This window comes from Siphateles boraxobius, unplaced genomic scaffold (assembly GCF_051911475.1).
Source record: "Siphateles boraxobius isolate OS27281-9 unplaced genomic scaffold, OSU_SipBor_1 66, whole genome shotgun sequence".
Classification (NCBI taxonomy): Eukaryota; Metazoa; Chordata; class Actinopteri; order Cypriniformes; family Leuciscidae; genus Siphateles; species Siphateles boraxobius.
The window spans coordinates 30,669,834-30,696,736 of NW_027509193.1; the positions used below are offsets into that span (position 1 = coordinate 30,669,834).

Below are 26,903 nucleotides of genomic sequence, written 5' to 3' on the forward strand. Positions count from 1 at the left end.
CAGTAGATTTACTCACTAACATTGTTGTGGAAACACAATAAGAATGGAAACTAAAATATGGTAGTATCGTACAGCGCATATTCTATCAGCTGCAGTTGCTGGCGCCTCAGTCCCAATACACGAAACGTACATTCATATCACATGTTAATGCCGCGGTAGAGTTACACTCACAGGACACTGCACTTATTCGCAATCACAAAAGTTCATCATAGAAAAAATCTGCACCAAACAAGCCACTTTGAAATGTTGCTGTTTTCATGAATACAAAAGTTGGGTGACCCTCCCCTAGACTAAATAAAGTTGAATGACCCTCCCCTCAACAAAGAATAAAAAGACATGACCCTCCCCTATTTTCCTCCGGTGGCCCTTTCCATAACTACCGAATGGTCCCTTACCAACTGTGTTTACATTAATAAACTGCCTAAAATGAATTGATGGGTCACAGAAGTCCACTGTAAAAAAAATGTTTGGGGTTAGTATAATTTTCTGTTTACGTTTTGAAAGAAAATAATATTATACGGGCAGTTGTGGCCTGTTGGTTAGAGAGTCAGACTGGTAACCCGAAGCTTGCAGGTTCAATTCTCAATACCAGCAGGAAATGACTGAAGTGCCCTCGAGCAAGGCTCCTAACCCCCAATTGCTCCTCGGGCGCTGCAGCGAATGGCTGCCCACTGCTCCGGGTGTGTGTGTGTGTGTGTGTGTGTGTGTGTGTGTGTGTGTGTGTGTGTGTGTGTGTGTGTGTGTGTGTGTGTGTGTGTGTGTGTGTGTGTGTGTGTGTGTGTGTGTGTGTGTGTGTGTGTGTGTGTGTGTGTGTGTGTGTGTGTGTGTGTGTGTGTGTGTGTGTGTGTGTGTGTGTGTGTGTGTGTGTGTGTGTGTGTGGCTCCTAACCCCCAATTGCTCCTCGGGCGCTGCAGCGAATGGCTGCCCACTGCTCCGGGTGTGTGTGTGTGTGTGTGTGTGTGTGTGTGTGTGTGTGTGTGTGTGTGTGTGTGTGTGTGTGTGTGTGTGTGTGTTCATGATGCACTGCTCCTAATGTGTGTGCACCAACTTGGATGGGTTAAATGCAGAGGACAAATTCCGAGTATGGGTTACCATATACTTGGCCTTCACATGCCACTTTCCCTTCCCTATATTAATAATAATCACATGGACACATTAATTTGATCAAAAGTTACAGGATTTATAATGTTACAAAAGGTTTCTTTTCCTGCAAAAAATGCTTTTCCACAAAAACATTAAGTGGCACGACTGTTTTCAACATAGATAATAAGAAGAAATGTTTCTTGAGCTGCAAATCAGCACATTAGAAGGATTTCTGAAGGATTGTGTGACATTGAGTGTAATGGTGGCTGAAAATTCAGCTCTGCATCACAAGAATAAATTACATTTTAAAGTCAGTAACACTTTACTTAAAGCCTTTTTGTATAATGCATTATAAGGATATTCATAATGTATGTTATAATGCGTTATATCTTTTCATAAATAATTGTAACCAAAGTTAAAATGCATTATAATATTTGGAGATTCCTTGTTATATCTGGAATTGGTGATTTAATGCATTATACTTTCTAAAGGTGAGTCACGATCTGTGTGTTTAGTTTCATTTTCATGGACTTTTAGTTTGCATTCATCAGTCACCTGTTTCCTATGTTTCCATTGTTCCTTGTTTCCCGCCAATGGTTAGTTGTCATGGACACTCATTAATCATCACAGCTGTTTATCATTGTCTCATGTATTTAAGTTTGTATTCCTTTTTATTCAGTTGATGTCTGGAATTGTTTGTGTGTAGACACAATGTTACATTGCTTTCTCGCCTTTGGATTACCTAAGTTTGTTTTATTAAAGAACCTTTTGTTTGTAGAAACCTGTTTAAACCTTTTTCTTCAACTTCATCTTCATCTGAACTAACCGTGACAAGGTGTGTAACAGTGAATAGATAAGTATTATAATGTAGGGCACAATTATTCATAAGACTATGCAATCCATTGTAAGGTGCAGTCCAGGCATAATTAATGTTACAAATACTTTTAAAATGCATTATATATAAAAGCTTTAAGTATTACCATTCATTCAAAAGAGTAAATTTTTAAATTTTAATAAAATTTCACAATATTACTGTTTTCATTGTATTATTGATCAAATAAATGTGGTCTTGTTGAGTATAAGAGACTTAATTGAAAAACAATTCAAAATACCGACCCAAAACATTGTGTTTTCACACAGGAATTACAGTACCATCCTTTCTCTAACCTTAACTGAAAAGTCATTTTTAGACGAGATCACATCAATCACATACAAATTGTGAAAACTTCTAAATCAGACAACCAGATATCATATGAGTATCCGATTTTAAAAGTAGCACAAATCCGATGTGAAAATAATCAGATCTTGTATGTTTCTGCTCTTTACACAAATAAAACAAAACTTGTTGACCGTGTAAATTTTTAACTTCTGCATTCAGAGCTCACTCTTGAATAGTGTCACTTTTTCAGTCGATGTGCTCTAAATATAACATTTTAATTTATTGTGAACAGATGGCCACATTTATTTGTAGAAAGGAACATAATGTAGACTGACACAAATGAGACACCAAAGAGACTGCAGATTTAAAACACAGTGTCAATCTATTTAGTGCTGTCATGCCTTGTTGCTAAGAGAGTTTTGAGAGCAAATTATAACGTGCATTGTTCTGTTAACAAATTGATAAAAAGACTGCTTTATTTTAAGACGAAACGGTTGCATAGATACCACTTCGATTGATCGTGACATTGTGAATTCTTTCCACCACAAAACAAATGTGTTTTCACAAAAAAAAAAAAAATTGTATAATGCCTATGTATCACACCACACATATATGTGAAGCAGGTGACACACACCGAGCCCATTCCCAGCATAAAGAGTTTAATATCACACGCAGAGGCTTGAGGGTCTGTGTGCAACAGCCATATTTATATTCCAATCTTCTACACTGAAAACCCACATCGCAGAGCTCATAAAAGATTCATTCGGTGGTGGAAAGCAAGGTCGCAGTGGAAAGCGGTCAGAAGGTAGTTACTACAACACACCAACAACAGACAAAGGCAAAGCGACCGTTCGATCACACCGGCAAGCAGTCCTACCGTCCCATTATTACGATAACCTCCTGCCCGGAGACATTTTGACTGGCTGCAGCTGACCTGGGCCCTAGCCGATATGTGTCGTCTCGTTAGGGTGTGTACGTGTTTTATTAGGTCACGAGGTAGTGTGTGCGGCTGCGTACAGTATTAGTAGGGCAGAGCAGGACGGGCCCTCTTACGGGCTGCTCTCGCGGCTGTCAGAAAAATGTCATATTCGCTTAGAGTCAAGGCGGCAGAGTCGAGGGAGCCCAGCAGACCTGATACCGCATGCCTGATATTCACGCCACCAAGCAGTAGCCCGACACAAAGAGAAGCAGAAAACCATGACACGCTGCTTGAACAGGATGCTCTGTTAATCTGCCGCTTGGGTGACGGAACAGATTCAGCAGAACTAAAAGAAGAATTTCATGTACCAGCTGTACTAAACGTAATTTAATAATGTCAACCTGAGCACGCCGGGTTGAAATTTCGCACGGCCCCGTGGCTTCTTTATTTTGCCCGTTAAAGGGAAGTGACATATCTGGGAGCGGATTGAGTTGTGACGCTTCAATGTTACAGCCTTCTGTTGCAAAGATGAGCCTCGGGGTCTCGCCTGCGGAACGACATCCAAAAAGGCCCTTCTCTAAACTGTCATCTAAGGACATGGGGTCTGGTGATCCATTAGGCCGCAAGACAGTCCAATACACACATCTACACTTTTTGAAAATCACAATGGCACCTAGAGGCCTATAAAAGCTCAGCCAAGACACCTGGTGTGGTCAGCTTAGGCCACTGTTCCCCCGAGCCACGCTGAAGTGTGGTGTCACACCAGGACAAACATGCTTTCAGGTAGAAACATTAGGAACATTTTTATGGTTTGATCCAGCGCCCAAAGGGTGACTTTTCGCAAATTTAGCCAAACACACTGCTGCAATGCCGCTACACCTGTAAAGGATACATCAAGCAGATGTTCGAATGTCCATAAACATCACTAACAGCTTCTGAGTGCCTTTTATAGGTTTGCCGCTTCCTACTCCACAAATGGAAACATAAACATCACGAGGAAAACCTCTGTAATTAACAATAATTAGTAAAGGAAAAATACTGAATCCATTAGTTAAATGGTCGCATCCGTAAATATTGTACACAGAATGAGAAGTTTCAATCTGATTAGCTGGCTTTGTTTTTTTGTTGTTGTTTTATGCCTTGAATGTTTTTATTTGTCCACCAGCGAGCAAAATTGTGTAGTCAGGTCCAATGAAAAACAAAACACTAAATTTGTCAGATCTTGTAAGGTTCAATGCATAAAATCTACGCGTTACAGCAACATTTCTTTGGGGGGGAGGCACTTTGTAGCAAGTAGAGATGCAACAATAATAGATCAAATATTACAACTGAAAACACAATTGATTAATTGTTAATATAGAGCACTCTATAGGTTGAATTCAGGTTTTTTTCCCCAGTCATCTCAACGGCAAAAAATCACAGTATAATATTTAAAAAAAAAAGGTTAATTATCGTGTTACGCAGCACGTTTGAGCTTCTGTAAGAACCAATGAGGTTTGCTCTCATGCACCAAGCAGGTTCGGTTGAGCTTCTGTTTATTTTTTGCTGGTCAATTTTAAAATGAGAATAATAGCCTAAATTCAATTTGTTCATCATATAAAGTGATCGAGTCTCTTTTGACTAAATTGCTTGATTCATATGGATTAGTTTTACAATCTCTTTATGAATTTTTTGAAGCATCAAATTGGTAGTTGCGTAACTGTCAATGGAGGGACAGAAAGCTCTCAGATTTCATTAAAAAGATCTTCATTTTTGATCTGAAGATGAACGAAAGTCTTACAGGTTTGGAACGACATGATGGTGAGTAATTAGTGACAGAATTTTCATTTTTGGGTGAACTTAACCTTTAATAGTATTTTCGTCCCATGACTGTGGGGGCATGAACATGTGTGACATACATAGCCATGCACATTTACTAGCCCGTCTTATTCTAGCGTTTAATGCTGAGGAGGACTCTAGCCTACAAGCCTCCAAAGGACTGGACTAGGAAGGACAAAGCCTCACGAGGATATAGCCTTCAGTTTGAGAAGCATCCATATACATACTTGGAATAAGCTGCAAAGTGAATTTTTAGGCCAACCTAATGGCCTAATTTCCAATGGTATGCCATTTTTTTAATGGGCTTTTAAAGGTGCCTTGTGTCATGTCTGCCAAAAAATCAATTCATACTCCACATTCCATACCAGATGGGGACAGTATACCTCCAGAAAGTGAGTTGGTCTACTCAACGACCCTAGAGCCATAGCCGAAGCCGAGCCAACTCCTAATAGAGGACGTTTTGACTCCAGAGGAACGTTGGTTGATGTCAAGTGATTTTTAAATATAACATCTTCAAGCTACTCTTTCACCTTTACCAGTGAATATGTTCATATTCGTTTTGTTCATATTACATTTTTATTGTTAGTTTGAATTACATTAATATGACAGACACAATTCGCTGAAGTTGACCAAGCTAGCGCCATTCAGAGCTGCCAACTCTCACGATTTTCACCGTGAGACACACACTTGACACTTTTCACACGCTCTCAGTCACGCCACACATCAATTTTGTCACGCACAGAAAAATCGCAAAGCAAAGAGGACACGGAGACCGACAGACTAGACAGAGCAGGTTAGTTATGATATAAAAAAATCTCAGCTCTCAGATTCTGTCAATTTTATTACGCAATTCAAACAATAAATACCGTTTTGGCGCTTGTAAATGTTACACGACAGATCCCTAGCGCACGTGAACCGATCATCTCTACTAGCTAATAGTAAAAAAACATGAACACTGTTGAAAGATACAGTAGATTACAACTTACCAAAATGTATTCCTCATACATAATATCGACCAATCATTTTTTTTAATCAGCGTGCAGAGGTCAATAACATAGCTGGAGAACAAATATGTCAGATTTACCTCAGGAAAGCAATTTAATAAACATAATATAATAAGCTAATGTTACATTTTATCATCAGCTTGGTAGATACGGGCTCTGGTAGATAACAGGTGAAAACCGGATCGGATCTGTGGGTAGAGCTAACTATCAAACAGATCAGGTTCAAGTACGCCCACAAGACGTGCGAGTTATTCGTGGATTGCAGTTTGGCTGGTGGTTATGTTGCCCGCATACCGCCTCCCATGGCCGAAACTGGTATTATGACACCTGTCGGGCCGTGGCTAGTAATTTAGCATGCTAATTCAGGTTGATATCTCTGCAGCACTATAACTTGTCATTTTTTTAATGACATCATCGCCCTTATTTCTTCTCATTCTTTTGATGAGTGTAGCTAATTTTTTGGATATTTTTACCTCAATTCTTACACATGGCACCTTTAAAATAGTGTTTTTTATTTATGAATAAATTAATAAAAATGCTTGTGGTCTGTAATTAAGTAGCAACTTACATATAACTTACATTTTTAAAGCGCACAATGGTTTTAAAATTCACATTTGAAGTATGAATGGTGTCATTTATGTCGTAGAACAATACTTTAAAGTAGATACTATGAACAACAGACCTTTTTTATTCATAAATCCAAAAACACTATGCTAAAAAACGCTAACATAATGTAGTTTTATAGCTACAAACTAAACAGCTCTGTGTCTATAGTAGGGATGGGCATGATTAATCGACGATCGATTATTGATCATTAAGAATTTCGTCGATCAGGTTAATTTGTTATCGATTATCATTAAACTAATGCTGCTGCGTTGCGTAGTGTGAGTGGAAAGTGAACGTGTTCCCCGGGCTGGTCAAGTTAGTGCGGAGGTACCTGTGCATCCGGCAACGTCAGTCCCCTCAGACCGGGTGTTTTCAGCGGCTGGACTGAAGCCTTGTTTACACTCGACGCGTCCGCACGAGCGCGAAGGTGAGCGCGGCAAAAATGACGTCATTTCGGTATTCGGTGTTTCACAGACGAGCGCGTCGAGTATAAACGCCTCGTCTGTTTGGGGAGGTGCGCGAGCAGTCTGCGGAGACTCGCGCTGCAGAGCCAGGCGAAAGTGTAAACGAGGCTTGACGGTCAGGTTGCTGTCGCGTCTGACCCCAGATCATGTCATCAATGATGCAATGCAATGATCTTTCTCAACAAAAATCAGTAGACTGGTGTAGAAGTTGTATGTGAGTTACTAGTTATTTTTTATGAGGCTTTGTTAAGTAGCCTAGCCTAATTGATTGTTACAGTAAGTAGGCTAATCTCTCTCACCCTCTTTCTCGACTCCGTTCTCGGATAGTTTTGAGTTACATTTTGACAAAACCTGTCAGATCTAAGAATTATTATGTTTTTGGTTAAGTTATTGTTTAACATGATTTTTTTTTAATTATTTATAATTTTGGAACAAACGAGGGTCTCTGTTTAAGAACGCCAACTCGCAGCTGCAGGTTCCGTTGCTTTCGAGCACCGCAGCGCATATATCTTCAAGTTTAGCCTAACCGAACGTCCAGTTTTACTGCCACAAGTTGATCATCTTGTAATAAAGATCTAATCGAGGAAAAACACACTGTATGTTTGTATTTTCATTGCATTTTTTAATTTATAAAAAGTTAAATAAATAATGAATTTGAATATAAAAATATTAATGATTAATCGATAGTCGATCGTTAATTCTCCCGACGATCGACTAAGAAAATTTAATCGAATGCCCATCCCTAGTCTATAGTCAGTCCCAGTGTGTTTGTGAGGATCCACAGTAGTGTCAACACATATTGTGAGCCTCCTCTTATGTGGATAAATAAATAAATATTGATAGCAGCAGGTATTCGCACAACTGTCATGCGAGGGGCAAAAGCAGGAATCTAATATCACACTTCTCTTCTCTTCCTCTTTCCAGCAGACAAAACACAAACACCACAGCGATCACACTGCAGTAGCATCTCTGCTCACACCGGACATGCAAATCCATGGAGTAGTGCGCATGCATTCTGGCCACATTCGACCCCTCCGCTGTGCCACACACAATACAGGCTCATCAGTGGGTCCTAATCAGCCATCTCTCACAGTGTAGGCTGGGCAATTCAATCGCCTCATCTAGCCCAGCATCCGCACACGCTCCCTGATTGTAATGCACTACAATTGAATGTTAATGAGAACACTTGAAGGTGGGCGAAGGGAGGAGGCTTATTCATTTCTCATTGCTTGTTAGTGCCGCTCATACGCTGCCTGTGACATTATTATGATGTCAACTATTGTATCATTATAAGCAGACGCCCCTGCATGTTTCCCATATGAAAATATTAACATTAATTTATCTGTCCACCTGCCATTGTGATTGTTGCGTGGCACATGTGTGAACCACACACATATGCAAAAACGCACACACTCATCATGGGACAAAGGAAAGGTCATGTTGCATTAGTTAGCAGTTTTTTATATTTATATAGGAAAGTTGCATATGGTGACCATTTTCAGAAATGAAAACCCTTGACATTACTAACATCTGATTATGAACTACAAGGGGGTAATTTTAGTTGTGTGTATTTTGACCAGGGTAAATGAATTAGCTATGGTATATCATACTCTGCTGTACTTTTCTAAATGAAATTCATCAACACACGTAGATGTATATAAGAGTTAGAGTATCTTGTAGCACTAATACTTGAGTCACAATGGCCAACTATCCTAGGCCTACGTTCTAAATAATTAGAATAACAAATTAATTAATTAATCTTCAAATAATTTATTGCACAGTTCTAAATCAGTTAACTACAGAGAAGCTAACACTGGTAAGTAATAATTATGAGGTCTTTTTAATAATTTATATATTATCTTATGTCCTTGCTGTGCCCCAGTTAGAATAGTATCTACAGTAGGCAGGTTTTGTTAATAGTTTTTAAATGTCTTCTGTTTTTCATTATTTTTTTCTAAAATTGAAAAATGTCATACTGTATGTGTTTAAAAAACAAGCTTGTGCAATATCTAGCATATTCGGTGGTGTTTCAGTTTGTGGGCCGTTTTGCACTCACAGTAAAAAAACAGGGACATTTCCAAGGACTACTTACCAAAAACAAAAGGGAACCGTACCCAGAAAAAGGGAACATCTGCTCAACCTATGATAGGGGATAATGGGCAAATTTAGTCAGAATTACACCCCTAACCTTTCTGAGAAACAATGACCACAGAAAGTCATGACAGGTTAGCTTCTCATAAAGAACAGTGCCTTTTATAATATAATGTCCCCATCATAATTTTTTAGGGCATTAAGGCTCAGGTACAGTATACTTCATTTTCCGCGTTCCGCTTCATCTCGCACACAATTGAGCGTGCAAGCCTTTCAAAGTATTCTCCTTTGACCGTGAGCCATGATCGGCGTGTTCGCCGTGTGCTTGCTATCTCGTTGGCCCTTTCTTTTCAAGTGCTCAAATCACTCGCAAAAGCGATGTTGTCTGCGCTTGTCTGGCTGCATGTGAATAGTGTACGCGAACATTAGGAATTACATCACGCTGACAATCCGCAAGCTGGAGTGGAACACAGACAAGGGAAGTATACTTTAGGACTAAAACAGACCCCCAAGTGAACACCCTCTGCTGGCCTCAATAGAGGGTATGCATTGACGTCACTTTCCCGTCAGAACACACCCCTCAGCCAGACTGAGTGACAAAAGAGCTGCTGTGTGACTGGATTTAATACGGGAATCTCTATATAGTGTTCCTTACAACTTACCAAAGATCCAGTGATCCATGGATATTGATATGCAGCCAGGAATCGTGTTTCCTGACATTTATATGTGCCTGATTTCGAATTTGCCTGGGAATGCTTTATATAAATGCAATATAGGAAGGTCTAAATCCGAGTGATCACTTATATCAATGTTATATATATATATATATATATATATATATATATATATATATATATATATATATCATCCAGCCCAAAAACTTGTATAGTTTTTTGTCAGTGTTCATTTAAAAATCCAATTATGCAGAATATACAATGGTAAATACATAATTGATGAGTTAATACAATATACAACAATACAATATATATGTATGATTTTACCATAAAATTTAGCATATTGTCACAAAATAATAATCCACCTTTCGCTGCTTGGAGTCCAGTTGTTTCTAAGTGAATTGAAGCGATCCATTTGCTTCTCTGTTTTGTAGCTTTCGGCAATCTGTTAAAATATACTTCAGATTTCTTGTCAAATCTAGTTGTGCAGTCAATCGCAAAGCTCTTTACCGTTTTAAATGTGTTTTGTGAGTTTTTCGCAGCATTCAAGCTGAAAACCAATTCTGCCGCTCAGTCTTTTTGCCACTCCGTGGGCGGGCCACGTGCCCCAGTCACTCCGGCCGAAGGTGACGTCACGCGCATACCCTCAATAGCACCACTTCCACCAGCAATCTTAGCTTTCCCCAAGAGATCTCCCATACATGTAGACCTCAGACTCAAGCGTGCTTAGCTTCAGTGGGAAACCATGCAGGAGCTTGAGGGTGACAGCCTGTGGTGTTAGTGAAATGGAGAGCAGCTGTTGGTCTGCTGGCAGCTCTTGTTCGTGCTATGTGTTCTGGTGGAGAGATTTATGCCGCTGGTCCTGGGCCTTTTCATTTATCTAATTCCCCGTTTGGAAGTCGGACCGATGGCTGGCAGAACACATCCTGTCCGACCTTCCAGCATGTCCTTGATCTCAAAGGCGACTGAAGCTTTGTAACACGTCACTGCCCCCTTTTGACCGCCGTCCAAGAGCACCGTCACCACTCCTGATATTTATTAGGCTCTCAACAGCCAAAATCCACTATGAGGCCATTTTCATTGCCAAGCTAACTTTAGAAAGGAGGCCTAATAGGTTCACGCACATTATCTCACATCTGATCAAATGGGTGTATAATAGGCCTTTTAGCTGGTGGGCAAGACGAACTGACTTGGACTGCACCATTCATAATTCAGAGAATGGGCTTTCACTGCAAACCTTTCTTTAGCCTGGATGTGCACCGAAAGTAGTGATAGTCTCCAGGCAGCTGCCCGTATCCTGGTCGCATTGGTCCAGTGCCACACAAGCACTCCATCCTGACAAAATCTGGCTGGATCATGATGCCACCAGTTGCTTATTAGAATAGATCCTGCTTGGACACTATTCCACAAGCCCACAATATCGGCAAGGATAAAAAATCATGTTTTGACCAGCTGTGAAATAAAAGACACCTATTCATACGGTTCATGGGAAGCTTCGCTTGACCCCCGAGTTACTAATAACTCTTACAAGAAGTGCAGAAATTCCATCTGGCTGATGCTTTACTGACATTATTCATTTTATCTCGTATTTCCCTCTCAGGACTGCAGCAGTCAGTTTCTACTGAGCTTATTATTAAATGAATGCATTCGAACGAGTTTCTAGCGAACAGCATGTCTAAAGCACATAATTTCACTTCACTCCAGCTGGGCGGCTTTCCACAGTGGGCGCTTCTCTATTTCTCAAAGGCCTGCGCTTTTAAACATTCTTATTAAACAATTGCAGCCATTTGCTTCTGATGCACAACTCTGGTGTATTTACGAAACAAAGGGTGAACAAAAATGGGCTGCAAAAAGATTTTAATCAACTTATGAGGGTTTTGTCTCACAGTCGCAACCAATTAGCACCTCGCCCCAGCAGAGGGTTTGATATAATAGGGCTAAATAGTGAGTAAAGAGACTAAAGTGAAGGCTACGCATCATAGCGTCTCTGGGGGCTAGAAAAGTCTGGGCACAAAGCGTCCCATTAGGGGTGATGAAAATAATCGTTGCATCGTGATGCGGACGGTTCTGTATCGATGCAGTAATAGACCATAATCGATTATAGCCTACTGACATTTCTCTGACGTCATTCATCACATACTTTGGGGGCTTAAGCCCTTGATGTATGTCAAAAGCCCCATATATTTTGGAATATAGTATGTTTCACTTCACAAATGAAAAACGTTTCTACGGAATCAATCAAATGTGCATCATAATTATGTAAATACACGCAAGTTATAGATATGGCCGTGGACAGTTATGAAGTCACAGAGACTCCGGAACTTTTCCGAGGTGTATATATAAAGTTGTCAAATAATTGCATAATATAGTATTAACTAGTAACTTTACTTTAGTGCTGCAAGAATATTGCACAGCACCAAGCTCTTTTCATCTGAGCCTCAGTGGTTTGTCACAGCTCCCCAATGTCAAAATATTGAGATGACCAATCAAATCAAAGTAGGCGGGCTTTGTGTTCACAGAAGCTGCTGAGCATGAATTCCAATAGAGTGGTGCAGGTATGACATCACTTTGTAGGCCAATTTGCGGAAGTGAGTTAGCATTTTAGCACATCCGGTTCCATTGTCCCAAAGTTTTTTTGAATGGGGTTTTTGGTTAAATGGCTGAAATAGGGTCTGTGGTGAACACACGCTCAAGACACTTTTACGTTTTATTCTACAACATAAAATACACCAGTAATACCCCACTGGAGTTTTATTTTTGGAAGGTGTGTGTGTGTGTGTGTGTGTGTGTGTGTGTGTGTGTGTGTGTGTGTGTGTGTGTGTGTGTGTGTGTGTGTGTGTGTGTGAGTGAGACTGCATGCGAGTGTGCGCGAGTCGAGTGCGAGTGTCCGCGAGTCGAGTGCGAGTGTGTGTGCATGCGAGTGTGTGTGACCGTTTGTGGCGAAGGACGGCCGAGGGACGTGAGAGAACGGTGCGAGGCCGGTGGTGCGGTTGCTAATGAGCATCTCTCACGGAGAAGCGAAAGCATAAAGGAGGAGCGACGGCGTTGATGATCGAGAGAGGAACAGGCCTGGTTTTACGTTGTGTTTTGGTTTTTGTATTTGTATTTTATTTTAGCCAGCAGTCGTCCGCGAGGGGCTGCTGGCAGTTATATTTATTTTCGGTAGCCAGCAGTCGTCCGTGAGGGGCTCCTGGCGGTATTTTGGTTTGTTTGTTTTATTTTAAATAAAGTTTCGTTGATTGTTTGCCGGTTCCCGCCTCCTTCTTCCCTTAACATTGCTACACTGGTGCCGAAACCCGGGAAGAGGGAGGAACGCGCTGTCAGAGAGTCCTCGCCACTGTGGGGAATCCGCTTGCCATCGAGCATGGTACGCAAGTCGCCGCCGCTCGCCGTGGGCCGGAGCCTGCTGCCATCCGCCGGGTAGGGGAGGAGCAGGGAGCGGGGGAGGAGCGGCCATGGACGCTCGAGGCGGTGCGCTGGAGTGAGTTGCCGGGGGGACGGTCGAGCTCGCTGCCGGCCGCCTGGGAGTTGGAGGGGCGGCTGCCGTCCGGGAGGGAGCGGGGGAGTCGCCGCCGCTCGCCGTGGGCCGGAGCCTGCTGCCGTCCACCAGGAAAAGGGGAGGAGCAGGGAGCGGGGGACTCCTACCGTCTGCCATAGAGCCCAAGGAGCCGTCGCCGTCCACCGGGCGGCGGAGGAGCGCCGAACCGTCCACCGAGGGCTACCCAGCGTCACCGCCAGGCACTGCGGAGGAGGGGGGGGGGGGGTATGTTTAAGTTACAGTTATTGAACCTGACAATTCCACATTACTTAATTTTTTCGATTAAGCATGGAGTTAATAATTTCAAGGCAACTGGTTACCTCAATTTTTTTATATTTTTGTATTTCTTTTTGCATTCATTGACGAATAGGGGTGCCGTGCAGTAATATTAAAAAGTGAGGATGCAATGCATCGTGATATTGAATCGAATCCAATCGTTGAAATGATCATCATAATCGAAATGAATTGTGAGACCAGTGACGATTCACACCCCTACCTCCCCCATATAGTTTTTTGAAAAACCAAAAATGATCATTTCATTCATGGACGGCTTCAAATGGAAGCAGTCTGCCTTCCAGCTGAAAGGAGATATTCGATGCTCTCCTGACAGCTCTGTGATGCCATTAAAGCAAGGAATGATCAGACACATCCATTGGGCCCCTTGAGCTGCATATCTGAGCTAGCGTGTATTGCCTCTAAAGCACTGGCTAATTACATTTGATGAAGATGTTGATTGCGAGCAGATTTGTGGCTAATGTCTGTCATTGCGTGGCTGCGGTATCGGCGCTCGTCGCTGTCATCTTATACAGTATGTGATTTACACTTAAATGCATAGATTTAATAATGTTTTAAAATAAACTAATTAAAGTTTCTTTAAAATGCACGCTTTCTTCTGTGTATTAGCGCCTAGCTTTGAACAGCGCTAATGATAGCAGTCAATAGATCCAATCCCAACTGTGAGCAATCACTCCAATCTAATTAAGAAGATGAGACCCCAATAAACGTACATCTGTTGATACAGACTGAAATGGTTTAACACACAGTGACCATAAACTATACAATGTGCTACTGGCTTGGGGAAAATGTCATTTACATGTGCATCCAGTGTAACAAAGGTGTGTGCACGGATTCGAGGAAATTATTATTGAGTGAATCATCGCAGAGAGCTGAGCACAAAACGAGCTTTTAATTCGTTAAACTGTTATTGTTGCTAATTTGCATCCTGTTTTAAACTCTACATTTTCCCTGAGCCTAATTAAACCCGGTTTCATCCAGTTTTATGGCCTTAATAGAATTTCATCCTCTGTTTGTGCTTATTTAAGGACTCAATGCACAGACACATAGACATTCACACAGATGCATAGATGTGCACACAGTGGGAAAGCGTGTGAAGTTTGCTAAGTGAATGCAAGCGATGCAACCCCATCATAAAAAGGGAATTGCCAAGGTCAAGTAGGCGTCCATCTGTATCGCTGGTTGTCATGCCCCCAGGGCATTATGGGTACTCAACAAACACACGTCGTGAGCGAACAAGTGCATCTGTCTCATTAAAACATGTTGCATATTTCATGAGAGTGTTCATATGTGTGTTTGATGGTTTTAATGTGTGTATGGTTACATTTTTTGTGAGTCTATGTGGATGTTTCTTTGCATCCCATGTGAAGTATTCCTAGCAGGATAGAGACACACCAGAAGAATTCATCAATTTTTTATGTCTACATTGCTACATTAGGGAGATGGGTGTTGCCATTTTTTTCTTCTCCATTTAATATTTAATGCAAACACTTACAACAAATTGTCCCCTAGGGCCAATTATGAGGAGTTTGAGGTGAAGAAACGGAAATATACATTCCTACGCATGCCTACAGGACTCTCATATCTTTTGCTGATGCGTTCTCATTTACATATCCTGATGTATGTCTGGAACAGAACTACTGGAAAATTTGCAAACTGTGTACACATCTTGTACCATATCATTTCCTTTGCTCTAATGTTGAAATCATTTGCAGACTGCTTAACACACTGTTTTATAGAGCGCACAGGTTACATCAAATGCATCATCTCCAGTCTCTAATTATGCCACAGAGCAGGATGTCACATGCTCTATTGCTCCATGCTCCATGTTTTATTCAAATTATTTTTTACTTACAAAAGCATTAACATGTTATTAAAATAGCATGCAATATTAAAAATACTTTTTAAATAAAATAAAATATTAAATTATAATAAAAACATGACAGAGCTGGGCTTTTTTATTTTTTTTGGCCTCATTTTGGAATTATTTTCATACTCCTTCTTCTACAGCTTATCTTCTAAAATCTAATCCATAATAATATTTGTAAATTGCTGTCAAGTATAAAGAGTGCCGATATTACATCCTAGCTCAGTAACTGAGTGGGTTGTATCAACAGAAAACATGGACATTTATATTTGGTGCATGAACGTATTGTGGTAATCGAGATTTACTTGTTCTGACTAATTATTACCTAACCCATCCATCTCACCACCTGCATTTAATTTAAAACAACTTAATTCACAATGGTAAACATACAGGAAACATGTAAGGCCATATACAAAGTAGCAAATAAAATCAAATAAAAAGATAGGCAAGCAACATAACAAACTGTGTGAGTGTGAGTGTGTGTGTGTGTGTGTGTGTGTGTGTGTGTGTGTGTGTGTGTGTGTGTGTGTGTGTGTGTGTGTGTGTTAGTCACTCTTACAATTGTATCAAATGCAGCAGAAGTAAACTGGAATTTTTACAGTACAACTGCCCTTTCTGTTCAGTCAGACTACACCAGTTCTGTCATTTGCATGATTTCAAAGTAAATTATAACACAAAATCTTACTTTCTCACATTAAAAATAAAACTGTAGCCTACAGCATCTCCGGTCACCACTAAAGAGTGGTGGTCATGTATTTTATTGATGTCACCACTGTCACTATCTCATTTCCAGTTAAATTAATGTTGTTAGCTAATCATGTTTCCAGCACTCCCCAGTCTCCTCAACTATTGCGATTTATTGCAGAATAAACCCTCAAATTAAAAATGGACTAATTCCACAGCTAGTTAAAAGTTGCCTCATACTGTGGCACGGCACGAGTAAAAATTCAACCAAAAACAAAGTACAGCAGCGGAAAAGCTACCTTAGCCAATCACAAACGCAATCGGCCGATTGGCTGATCGCTGTCCATGGTCCTGACCAATCGGACCATAGTTTCCAATCGCGTGAAATCGCGTCTTTTACACAATAATAAGTATTCAAACAAAATGGGCGAATATAGATGATAGCTGACATGTAATTTACAAAAACTAAAAAAAGAGCAGTTTTGCCGAGTCTATGAAAAATTCACACTTTTTCACGAACATTCACGAACGCGTCTGATTTGGCATGAATATTTCCGGGTCAGATAATGTGCTGTCCTTCACTTCAATTCACATCTGTCACATCAGTTCTCGTCATCCAGCCCGAGGAAACAAACGAAACACTGCTCTTACAAGTGCTCCTGTAACAATACGAACTGCGCTTCAACAAACACAAGTCTGCTTGTGATTCATTGCGCAACTTTTCAGTCCTCGAGCTATCCTCCTCTTAATCGAGTTCCCAGATTCTTAGAAAATGTTCCCTGCGTGCCGAGACGCTCACTTGAGATTAATCCAAACAATTCAACAGTGAATCAACCATTAACCTCCAATGAGCTAATTAGATCTAGTCTAAAAACTGATAATCAAAAGAAGCCACTGTGCATCTCGCAACGATGCGTATTTACACACAACACAGGCAGTGATGACGAATACAAGCAGTGTTTCGCATGCTACGAAGGCATCTTACCTCGCAGGGTATAGTGGATAACATTAGCAGCAGGAACATGGCACTGAAGAGATGCATTCCTCTCGAAATGACAGCGTTCCGACCACCACCAGCACTTGGACACTTTCGTTTTTCAGAGCTCGCCTGCTTTCCTCGCGGTCCGCGCAGGATTCTGTCAGCGTTCTGTGGAGCGCGCGCGACGATCCATCCACATCACAGGAGGCAGTGGCACGCGCTGGGGTTTATTCCGCTCACGGAGGCAGATTACCCCCACTGTGCACGGCACAACGAGCCGCCTTGTGTTTTATGATTAGTACCCTGTTTTTCGCTTGTGACCGCCACCAAGAGGTCAGAGTTGTAAACGGGCTCGGGAAATTAAGTATAATAGCAGTTCCCTTCTCAGCAGGCTTTTTTGAAGTGGGATGGACTGACCGAGCTCCAGTTGCAGAGGTTGGAAGGTGACTAATGTGCTTACACTTTGATGCTCTGGGAACGGATTCAAAAGAAATGCCCTGCTCAAGATGAAGCTCAGTGTGTGTGTGTGTGTGTGTGTGTGTGAGAGAGAGAGAGAGAGAGAGAGAGAGAGAGAGAGAGAGAGAGAGAGAGAGAGAGAGAGAGAGAGAGAGAGACTTTGCCTTGACAGCTCAGTCTGTTGCACAAACAATGGATTTTTGAGATGTGGATAAATGACATGCATGTCCCCAGGAGAGCTGTGACATTATGATACGGGCGTTTTGATGATTGGATTAGACTTTGAGCAGCGTATTAGTGGCTCTTTGCATGTGAAAAAGAGTTGCGTCTAAGTAAGGGATAATGCACGTAGTCAGACGGTCATTATTGCAAAATAAACCCCGATAGAGTCTCGCATCACCCTGAATGGAGTTTGTTTTGTGATAATGACCAGCTTACTGCACATTATCCCACTTATTACACGGCTACTTAACAAATAAATAAATAAATGGACATCAAATTTTAATTTGAGGTGAAATTGTTTTGTTTTGTTTTGTTGTCGAGGCCATGGAGACACTGATAAAATAGTTAGGAAGTGTAGCCTAGGTTTTCTGGATGAGCGTTCAGTTATAAAGTACATGTGTTGCCACGGGCAGTCGCATAATTATTTCAGAAATAGTTGGCTTTTATTTTTAATCAATTTTATATAGTGTCTTAACATTCTAATTGTACTCACTGATTAAATATAAGACATTTCTCAGGCAGTAAATGTGAATCTTTTAGATGAATTTAAGAAGTGTTGGTCTTCTTGGTCTCAACACACACTGAACTTGGTCTTGACAACAACCCTAGTTTCCACAAAAATATGAAGCAGCACAGCTGTTGTCAACATTGATAATACAAAGAAATGTTTCTTGAGCATTAGCATTTTAATGATTTTTGAAGGATCATGTGACACTGAAGACTATAGAATACAAGTATTGGTGAGCACAAGAAACTTCTTTCAAAAACATTTACAAATCATACCAAATATAGCGATTTTTGTTAAAATGATACTAAAATGATACTAAGGACAAAGCACATTTATGAAAGGCCACTTCTGCCACTTGAGAAGACAAAAATCATGCTTTTGTAAATCATAATTAGTAAATATAGTCATAATATGGGTGCACTAATATGCATTAATTCATGCCTAATGTACAGGTAATAATGAGTTAATGTATGACACAGGAAGAAACAAACCATTTATTAATTATTACCACATCAGCAACTGATAAAGAGTCTATCTGATTAATAGATTAAGTAATATATCAACTCATAATTAATCTGTGCTTTAGTTAAGTATTAATTAATGCATATCAGTGCACCCATACTGTGAACTGTTACCATTTTTTCCTCTTACATATGTGCCCGAAATATGCCAAATATAGTGATTTATTTTGTTAAAATTATGTTCGGTGGTGCAGAATTTGTTGCAGCTGCTTATTGTATACCTTCACTTCAATTGCACCAATGTTACTGCAGTGTTATTACAGTTTCTCCACAGTAAGACTATGCATCCCTTTTGTGGAAAATAAATAAATGAGAATAAAAATGGTTGAGAGACAGACGGTAAGCAGGAGGGGAAGCAGAACCTCTGGTTGTTGGTGGAGTTTGTGGCAGGGCTTTTGCCTGCAAGCAATACGAACATGCATTAATAAACAGAGATGCCTGACCTCACACTCTTGAATCAAACTCAAATGCAAATGCCTGCCACTCCTAGTGCATTATTTGGGAATTATGAAGAAATATGATAAACTTATAATGGTCATAGTAGGCCTACTTCTTGATTGCTCATGTGATGGTCGCAGGCATTTACAGTGGATCTGCATTTATTTACTGTTGTAATAGGAAATGCCAGTATGGCAAAACTGCACTGCAAAGATTGGAGTCTCTTTATTGTTGTTGAGTAGTGATATTAGCTGCAGAAAATGTTGCCCTTTTTTTTTGTTTTTCAGTGCCATTTTTCATTGATGCATATCAGATAACACAAATGAGTTTGCTATATCCATCTGCATTCTTAAATATGCATGACAAAAGCAATTGTATTTCACACGCACACACACACACACACACACACACACACACACACACACACACACACACACACACACACACACACACACACACACACACACACACACACTCACACACACGCACACACACACACACACTCACACACAAATAAGTGGCCACAAAAAGTCAGAAAAAGTTCTGTTTTCTGAGGCATAGAGCCAAATCAAGAGTTCATTCCTTCCCTCTCTCTCTGGTTTTGCACACTTGGCTGCACACTATGAAGAGGACATGAAGTTAAAGTGTCTATATTTTCCCCACTATCTCTCTCTGTCCCCTTCATGGTGGCAGATAGTGGCTGCAGGGCACAGTGTCTAGAGTTGTGTGGTGTGTGTGCGTGTGTGTGTGTGTGTGTGTGTGTGTGTGTGTGTGTGTGTGTGTGTGTGTGTGTGTGTGTGTGTGTGTGTGTGTGTGTGTGTGTGTGTGTGTGTGTGTGTGTGTCTTTGCACATTTTCACTAGGACGCTTCAAGTCTGTATAAGCAGTTTTTGTTCCTAACACCAATAACCATTGAAAGGCAAAAGCCTAATTATTTTCTAAATGGCCTACATGAAGTGGAAAATGGTGAGAACTAGTTATCCAACATCCGGCTGCCTTCAGAGGGATATGTAGTGGTTTTAAGGAGGTCTGAACAGTGGAAACAGGAACAGATCGATACCTGTTCATTTCAAAGACTGTGCATTGATTTTGGGCCCATCCTGACGTGGTGGGAAAGATGCATTGGAGTCTGAAAGATGCCTGAGCTGCTGTGTACCCCTTGTGTGCGAGTCTCAGAACCATCAGCATTCTTCCGGTCACTCCACTTTCTCAAGCAAATGTCAAGCATTGCCAGTGAAGCCCAGCATGTGCTTAAATTTCAGTATACTAAGGACATAGCACATTTATAGAAGGCCACTTCTGCCACATGAGAAAGAAAGAAAGAAAAAATCATGCTTTTGTAAATCATAATTATTAAATAAATAATACATGCTAAGAGATGCTAAGTCGTAATTATGGGATAAAAGTCCATCTGTAACATAACAACTCGACATAACATAATTATGTTATTAAAGTCAAAATTATTACATGAAAAGTCATAATTGTGATGTTTTTCCCCAGTAATACTTTACAATATGGTTGCACTAATATGCATTAATTCATGTCTAACTAACATACAGTTAATAATGAGTTAATTTATGACACATGAAGAAACAATCCATTCATTAATGATTACCACATCAGCAAATATAAGAGTCTATCTGATTAATAGAGTAAGTAAAATATCATAATTGTCTGTGCTGTCACGGCTTGTAGGAAGGATGACGGAGATGAATGTAGAAATAACACTTTCTCTAATATAACAAACTCAGGAACAGGCAAACGGGAGAGACAGCGTGTATAAAACACACAATACCGGACATTGAAGTGAAGACAGGCAGGAACTAAAATACACAGTAAAGATGATTACAAAATTACAGGCAGCTGTGAGGGAGGTGATCAGTGTCCATGGATACAGATTGGTGGCGGGAAACTCAGACGGGGAACACACGTGGCAAATCAAAACAAACAGAAAGTCCAAAGAAGCCTAATGGTGACATGTGCATTAGTAAAGCATGAATTAATGCATATTAGTGCACCTGTACTGTAAACTGTTACCATTTATTTCCTCTTACATATGTGACTGAAATGGGCTTCCATGGAGTATTAGAATAGAACCAGGGTGATTTTCTTTTGTACAATTAAACGACTTTTCAGAACATTTGTGAATAATTTCTGATGAGCCAGGGTTATTTTAGTATTATGTTTTATATTTTATAATTATATCTTTATTTTTAATTTCCTTTTTAGTAGTTTTGTTGTGGTTTTGTCATTTTTGTATTTTTATTGCATTTCAAGTTTTAATTTTGCAAATGCAACATTAAAAAATAATAAGTTCAAGCTTTTCATATTTTTTCCCCAAAATATTTTATTTCATTTAACAAATATATTTTTAACAGTTTTGGAATTTAATTTTAGTCTTATTTTATATATCTATATATATATAATTTTATGTGACGGAGACTTTGATGAGAAATTTTATATAAAAGAAAAGATATTAGCTACTATTATATATGAACAAAAAAATTAAATAATATTAATTTATAACTTTATAAAATATAGTAAAAAGTAATTACTTTATTTGAATGATAAAAAGTGTTAATAAAAATAATTAATGATTACATATTCCTACAAAATATTATAATAAAACTTTTTGGCAAACATTTGCTTAAAAAAGTTTAGTAAAACATGGTGTCTCTGTGTTGAGAGCGGTACACTTAAAAAACAAATCATAGCATTTCTTTTATTATTCATCATCTTCCCAGCATCAGAAAGCTGTGAGGTCAGAAGCCGGAGATATCCAGCAGGATTATCAAACATCCGACTCTGAGTGAACTACCGCATCATCCAGAACAGCTCACAGCCTGTCACTGATATCGAGACGACTGGTCATTGCTCAATCCCATCTGCAAGCCACAGCGATACTTTTTTGGGCCATAAAAAGCAGGTCACATGTTCAGCCACTGCCCTCCTACAGGGCAAGAAGTGTATAAGGAGTGGTTTGTTGCCATAGCAATGTCCATTACAGTCCCAGTAGGGGAAGGTGTGAGAGGCAGATTGCTCGTCGGCCAAGACAGACCGAATCAAACATGGCGTTTCACACCCTCCCATGGGTAGTTGCACATTTAGTACCGGCTCGTAACCCAGGCAACTGGGGCAAGGGCGAACAAAGTTCAGTAGTATTGAGATGCAGTGCACTGATGCATTGTTTGTATATATCCATGAACTATGAGTAAACAACACGTATCTGCACTTAGATAAGGCTTGTTGTGAGTTCACTGCTGCTCGCTGATTGATTGTTTGAAGAAAGGACTCCACAAGATTGTTTTAATCACATCCATCAGTAAAATCACAGAGCTTCCATCTAGACACCACAGGCTTATATTCAGTCTTGTTGGGGTTTGTTCTATTGCCTGTATTTGTGTCTAATTGGATGCAGAAAGAAGAAGAATGGGATACGAGAAAATGCATATAACTCCCTGTTTTCGCTGCCAACCGAAACCTGCAGTTATTTGCTGTCAGCAGTTCTCTCTGTGTCGTTTTTTTTTCTGCTCCATTGAAACAGAAGACATTTCATGTTTTTCTTCTTCCATGAATTTTAATTTCAAAATGAGTTTCCTGTGTTTTCAACGACCCGGAGAATGTCGTTTTAATGCACGCTGATGCCAAAATCAGAATGGAGGTCTTTTGACAGTCGGCCCCCATGTCAAAGTTACAATGGCGGTGATTGCGCTCCTCGTTTCTCAAACGCAGGGTAACAGTAATAGCCATCTCAAGACTCATGGTCATAAAGGGCATTCTGCTGTGAAATTACATGCTTTTCTTTCTTCTTTAAGGGAATTGTTCATGCAAATATGACAACTGATTCCATAAAGGGCTATTACGGTTGGCATGGCAACGGCATTTGTAAACCAAGGGGCGTAGCGCCACACACTCTCCATATTACGGCATCACTCCCAATCTGGCGTCGCAAGAACTACCGGATTCATAGGCAGACGGGGTAAACAACAGAACTGTGAAAGAGAGACTAAATGTCCTTGTTTTTTTCATTCAGCTTTGCCCGGAAGTGAAGCCGAGTCCTCAGAGGTTACTCGGAATCGGGTATGCTTTCCAATGGCTGTTCCCACCGAGTCTGTGTATGAGCAGACAGAGAGAAAGGGGCTGGGGGATAAAAGAATAGTTTTACATAATTAAGCAGATAGTAGCGATTACAGGAGCTTAGCCGCAGAGCACTGAACTCAACGCAATTTGGCTCATTATGAAGTTAAATACTCCAAACTGTCACTGATGGTTTAATTACAGCCCTGCTACGGAACAATCGCTCAAACCCGTCGGCACAATCCGCAAACTTGCCCCCGAAACGCACAGCGTCGGCCCGGAAAGAAGCCGAATTTCCCTCTTTTACACCCCAGAGATGAAGGGAGAGTAATTAAACAGTCATTATGATGCACTTCCCCCCCTCTCTGATGGAGGAATTCCTCCGCTCTCACTTTCAGCTGTTCTGCAGACTTGGGGAGTAATGCCACACTTAAAGCTGCAGTAGGGAGTTTTGAGAAAATGTTGACTTAGCCTGAAAATTTGAAGAAGCACAACTTACAGGTCCAACCCCCTTGCTCTCTGCTGCACTACAGCCCTCCCTCAACAGCTCCTCCTCCACAGCGGAGCCTGCCGTGAACGCGCAGGCTAGTAAGCAGGACCACCGATGACGGCGGATTATAAACAGTTATGGAACATTCACTAATAGGGACGAAACATCAACAATATGCTTTACATTGACTATGGCCTGCCCATACTTTGACTACAAACTTGGTCCTCAAATCATGATGTATTTTGCAATACATGTAACTTTATGAGGTTGCACTCTTTCTATAATTATAAATAGCTAGTAAGCTAACGTTAAAGGATTAGTTCACTTTAAAAAAAAACTTTTGCTGATAATTTACTCACCCCCATGTCATCCAAGATGTCCATGTCTTTTTTTTCTTCAGTCGAAAAGAAATTAAGGTTTTTGATGAAAACATTCCAGGCTTTTTCTCCATATAATTGACTTCAATAGGACACAAACGTTTCAAGGACCAAATAACAGTTTCAGCGCAGCTTCAAAGGGCTTTAAACGATACCAGACGATGAATAAGGGTCTTATCTAGCGAAACGATCGGTCATTTCAAAAATAAATAAAAAACTTTAAGTTTTATAAGCACAAATGTTCGCCTTGCTCTGTTCTGTGATGCACGTTCGTGATCCTGTTCGAACTCGTTCATCCAAATGAACAAATCTTTTTTCGAGTCATTTCGTTCGTTGAATGAACGAAATGACTTGAAAAAAGATTCGTTCATTTGGATGAACGAGTTTGAACGGGAGAGTCACGAACGACGGTACGCGCTCGCGCTGTGCAAGAGAGGGGTGATCAGCGCGTACACGAGGGTGATTGACACTGCTAAGACATTCCTCCTGGCTCTGATTGGTTGTTTCTGACCGGGAGCGGTGTATTTCTGCAAATGGCAGTAGGACCACAGGGAGGAGCCAGAGGAGCTTGATTTTTTTCACAGATTATCTGTCTCATATTCTACTTTCAGGACATAATGACAGTTTTAACAAATATTTGTTTACAAAAGCTACCTACTGGAGCTTTAAGGGCGTTACATAATCTGGATGCAAAAAAAAATAAAAACGCAAGGGAGAGTGGGGTAAACTGTGACACTTTTCGCTCTAGGCAATAAGAAACAAGATGGTAGGTAAAATAATTGGTCACGCTTTGTTTTAATGTGCCGTCGTTACAGTGCAATTAAAAAAATACGTAGCGTTGGGGGTAACGCATTACAAGTTACACGTTTTGTAATCAGATGTTATTTTTTCAAATAAGTAACACAAGATACTTTGTTTTACTATTTCTTGACTGACAGCTCTCCTGTCCCCATATTGAGAGAAATCAGAAATCAGTGTGCACTGTTTGTGAACATGATGCTTATTGCAGTTTTAGACTAAATGTGAGCATTTACTCATATCACTGGCACAAAAACAGATTCAGTATTCCTCATAATAAATAAAAAAAAGGAAATGCAAACTCTTAATATTAAGCAAACCTGCAATAATTACGTTATATAACACAAATATACTTTATGCATTTAATCTCACTTTATGAGCCAATGTCTTTGCTGTTGTCCTTCGTGATCTGATTCAATACGAATAAGCAAAAATTACTTTAGATTTACATCACATTTGGGCTTCATTTTGTGTTTTCATTGTTGAAGTAAAAGTTTTAAGCTTTCTTCTCCTGTGGATGAATCCGCTGTGATTCAACAACAACAACAACATATACGTACTGTATAACAGCATATTTATAGCAAAACCAATGTTACTCACATATCGAGCAGAAACAAAGCAAACTTCATGTTTTCGGGCCTTCCCACTCTTTAACGTCTCTCCAGCACTAGAAAGCTTTTTTAACGCGGGTCCTAGCTCTTGCTTGATCGTAACCCTTCCTTTTTTTTAGTATTCCTTTTCCTCTTTTGAAATACCTCACCCATCTCTCTTTCTACAGTCTTTCAACAAATGTCACACTTGCTCACTCTTTCTCCTCCCCCATCATGAGTCTATATGGCCCTATTGCTGATTCTCTAAAAGAGAGTTGTGGTGTTCAGTTCAATCCACTTTATTTTTACACAGCTAGGACTATGTACAAACACTATTTTTTTCAGCACACACAGAACAGACATCTAGCAAATATTCACAAATTGTTTGTGTGGGTGTTGATTTGAATTTTCAACAGCGTTTCTCAGAAATCACTTACTGCACCTTTAACAACATATTGGGGAGCATCAAAATAAAGAGTTAGCAGATATTAAGCAGACAGTCTACTAATAATGAGAATTAACTGACATATAGTTGCAAAGTTACTTATAGTTAGTAGAATGTCTAAAATGGACCATCGAAATAAAGTGTTATTTAAATATGATTTTAATATCTGGAAAATATGTAATCATAATGTCAAGCTCTAAGCACTTGCAACTTCAAAACCATAAAATGAACAGATGCGCCCTGTAGAACACTGCCATACATTAAAATAATGAACAAAGCCAGTCTTTTATCTACTCATACACAACAACTTCTGTTTCTGTGAGTTTTTCTTTGGAGTTAATCACTTTATTCCTGAAGTTCACTAATTGAATAAGTTTGAATATAAATGTACATTTATAAATGTAATCCCAACATATCCATATCGCGCCTTATGCAATCGTCAGCCCTGCACGCAATCATTCTCACTTCTGATTTTCTTTTTCTTTTTTCATTCTTTTTCTTTTTTCATTCTATCTTCCTCTCTATATTTAAGAGTGAATCCTCAACAGTCACCTCTGGCCAAGCCACAATGGTCTAATTGAACCCTTGGCTCTGGCATTCTCTCTCTCTCTCTCTCTCTCTCTCTCTCTCTCTCTTTCTCGCTCATCCTATCTTTCTCTCAGCAGCCCTGCAGGTATCTGTGAGTTGAATGAAGCGTCAGCAAATCTCAGCTTGTTGTCTGAAGACCAGTGCTGTCTGTTATTCCCTCTGGCATTACTGAACGAGTGCAGCTGGACACAGACCAGGCTGTATGTGGATCTGA

At 40.1% G+C, this 26,903-nt stretch overlaps 1 protein-coding gene across 1 annotated transcript in view; it reads right to left on the reverse strand.

The window, feature by feature from the left end:
* Positions 1–17,811, reverse strand: part of olfm2a (olfactomedin 2a) — a 98,181-nt gene extending 80,370 nt beyond the window's left edge. The window contains exon 1 of the mRNA XM_077213426.1: positions 17,187–17,811. Within this exon, the coding sequence (XP_077069541.1) occupies positions 17,187–17,243 (57 nt within the window). The 5' untranslated portion in view covers positions 17,244–17,811. The remainder of the gene's footprint in view (positions 1–17,186) is intronic.
* Positions 17,812–26,903: the final 9,092 nt, after the last annotated feature.